Source organism: Octodon degus, unplaced genomic scaffold (genome assembly GCF_000260255.1).
Source record: "Octodon degus isolate 3935 unplaced genomic scaffold, OctDeg1.0 scaffold00414, whole genome shotgun sequence".
In the NCBI taxonomy this organism is placed as follows: Eukaryota; Metazoa; Chordata; class Mammalia; order Rodentia; family Octodontidae; genus Octodon; species Octodon degus.
In genome coordinates, this window is record NW_004524990.1 from 61,001 (window position 1) to 62,531 (window position 1,531).

General features: G+C 38.3%; 1 protein-coding gene across 1 annotated transcript in view; it reads left to right on the forward strand.

Annotated features, from left to right (window-relative positions):
* LOC101564324 (olfactory receptor 2T35-like) overlaps positions 1–432 on the forward strand; it is a 56,155-nt gene extending 55,723 nt beyond the window's left edge. Inside the window, exon 5 of the mRNA XM_023708613.1 lies at positions 6–432. Within this exon, the coding sequence (XP_023564381.1) occupies positions 6–432 (427 nt within the window). The remainder of the gene's footprint in view (positions 1–5) is intronic.
* The last annotated feature ends 1,099 nt before the right edge of the window (positions 433–1,531 follow it).

A 1,531-nucleotide genomic window follows, 5' to 3' on the forward strand; every position in this document is an offset into this window, starting at 1 on the left:
TCCAGGGCCATCGACCATTTCTTCTGTAATGTCCCAGCTATGCTGACTATAGTTTGTGGGGACACCAGGGTCCATGAGTACACTGTGTTCTTCAGCTCCGTCATCTACCTCCTGATCCCTTTCCTGGTCATTGCAATTTCCTATGGGAAGGTTCTCCTTGCCATCTACCGCATGCGCTCCCGGGAGGGCAGGAAGAAGGCCTACGCCACCTGCAGCACCCACATCACTGTGGTGACTTTGTACTATGCACCGTTTGTTTACACATACCTCCGTCCAATGTCCCTCCGATCTACAACAGAGGACAAGGTCCTGGCTGTCGTCTACACCATCATCACCCCCATGCTGAACCCTCTGATCTACAGCCTGAGGAACAAGGAGGTGCTAGGGGCTGTGCAGAGAGTGACTGGGAGATGTTTTTCTCTGAAAATTTAGTAATTCTCTGCCTCACCATATCAGCAGTAGATCCCTACTTGAAAAATACTTAATGTTTAGGACTTAAACTGATTTTAATCTGTAACAGTTCAAATACATGAGATGTGAGATGATAATTATATATTTTGACCCTTAATGTTTATTTTCATTTATTTTTTCCTATCACGTAATGGATACGTGTCTTTCACTTATGTAAGGTTTAACAGTTTTCTCACATAGACAATTGAAATGAAAAGTATTGAAACCTTTGCAAATCTTTCAGAATATGAGTCTGTTCAAGATCATGATCTAATATTGACATTTTAAAAATGACATTTTAGCATTCACATTGCCTTGATTCACTTCAAAATCGTCCCCCACGTGGGAACACACCGTGGCCTTGTCCTTGCTGTTGTCTGAAGCAGTTTTGGAGGACCTCTTCTGTGATCAGCTTTAGTTTTGCACTTGTGACTGTGCAGGGGTCCAGGATATATTCAAAATGTTACCCCTATGATTGTTTTCAAATATTTCCTCCTTATGTATTTTTTCTTCCTCTTTCCACTTAACATTCTGTTCCCATAACTTGTTCTTTAATCTTTCCCTAGTCCTAAAACATCCTTTTACTCCCCCACGAGATCCTTTCTACTGCTTGTGTCTCCCCTTAATGCCATATAAGCAAAGTTTTAAAATTTTCTCACTGCTTTTCCCCATTTCCATGTCATATATCTTCAATTATATAATGCAATGTGATTTGGTGATCTATTGCTAGTTGGATAAGCCTGTAAAATTACTTTTGAGTTCTTTCCTATCATTAATGGATTTGTAGCTGTCATATTCAGTACATTTTATATTTAACTCAATACTAGAATTGTCTTATTTTTACATCATAATTATAGATTTCTTATCTAGAGTTAAAGGTAGTGGTTCTTACATTAATACCCAATTTGTCTTCTATAAAATACTGTAACTGATTTGCTTAATATTATCAGGGTAACATAACTATTGGTATCTCTCTGTAAGCAAACCCTGAGTTTACATTTTCAGTTGTAATACTAGATTACAAGCCAGAAAACCTAATTACACTATGTCTTTCCATCCCAAATTAAAAAGTCAGATGCCG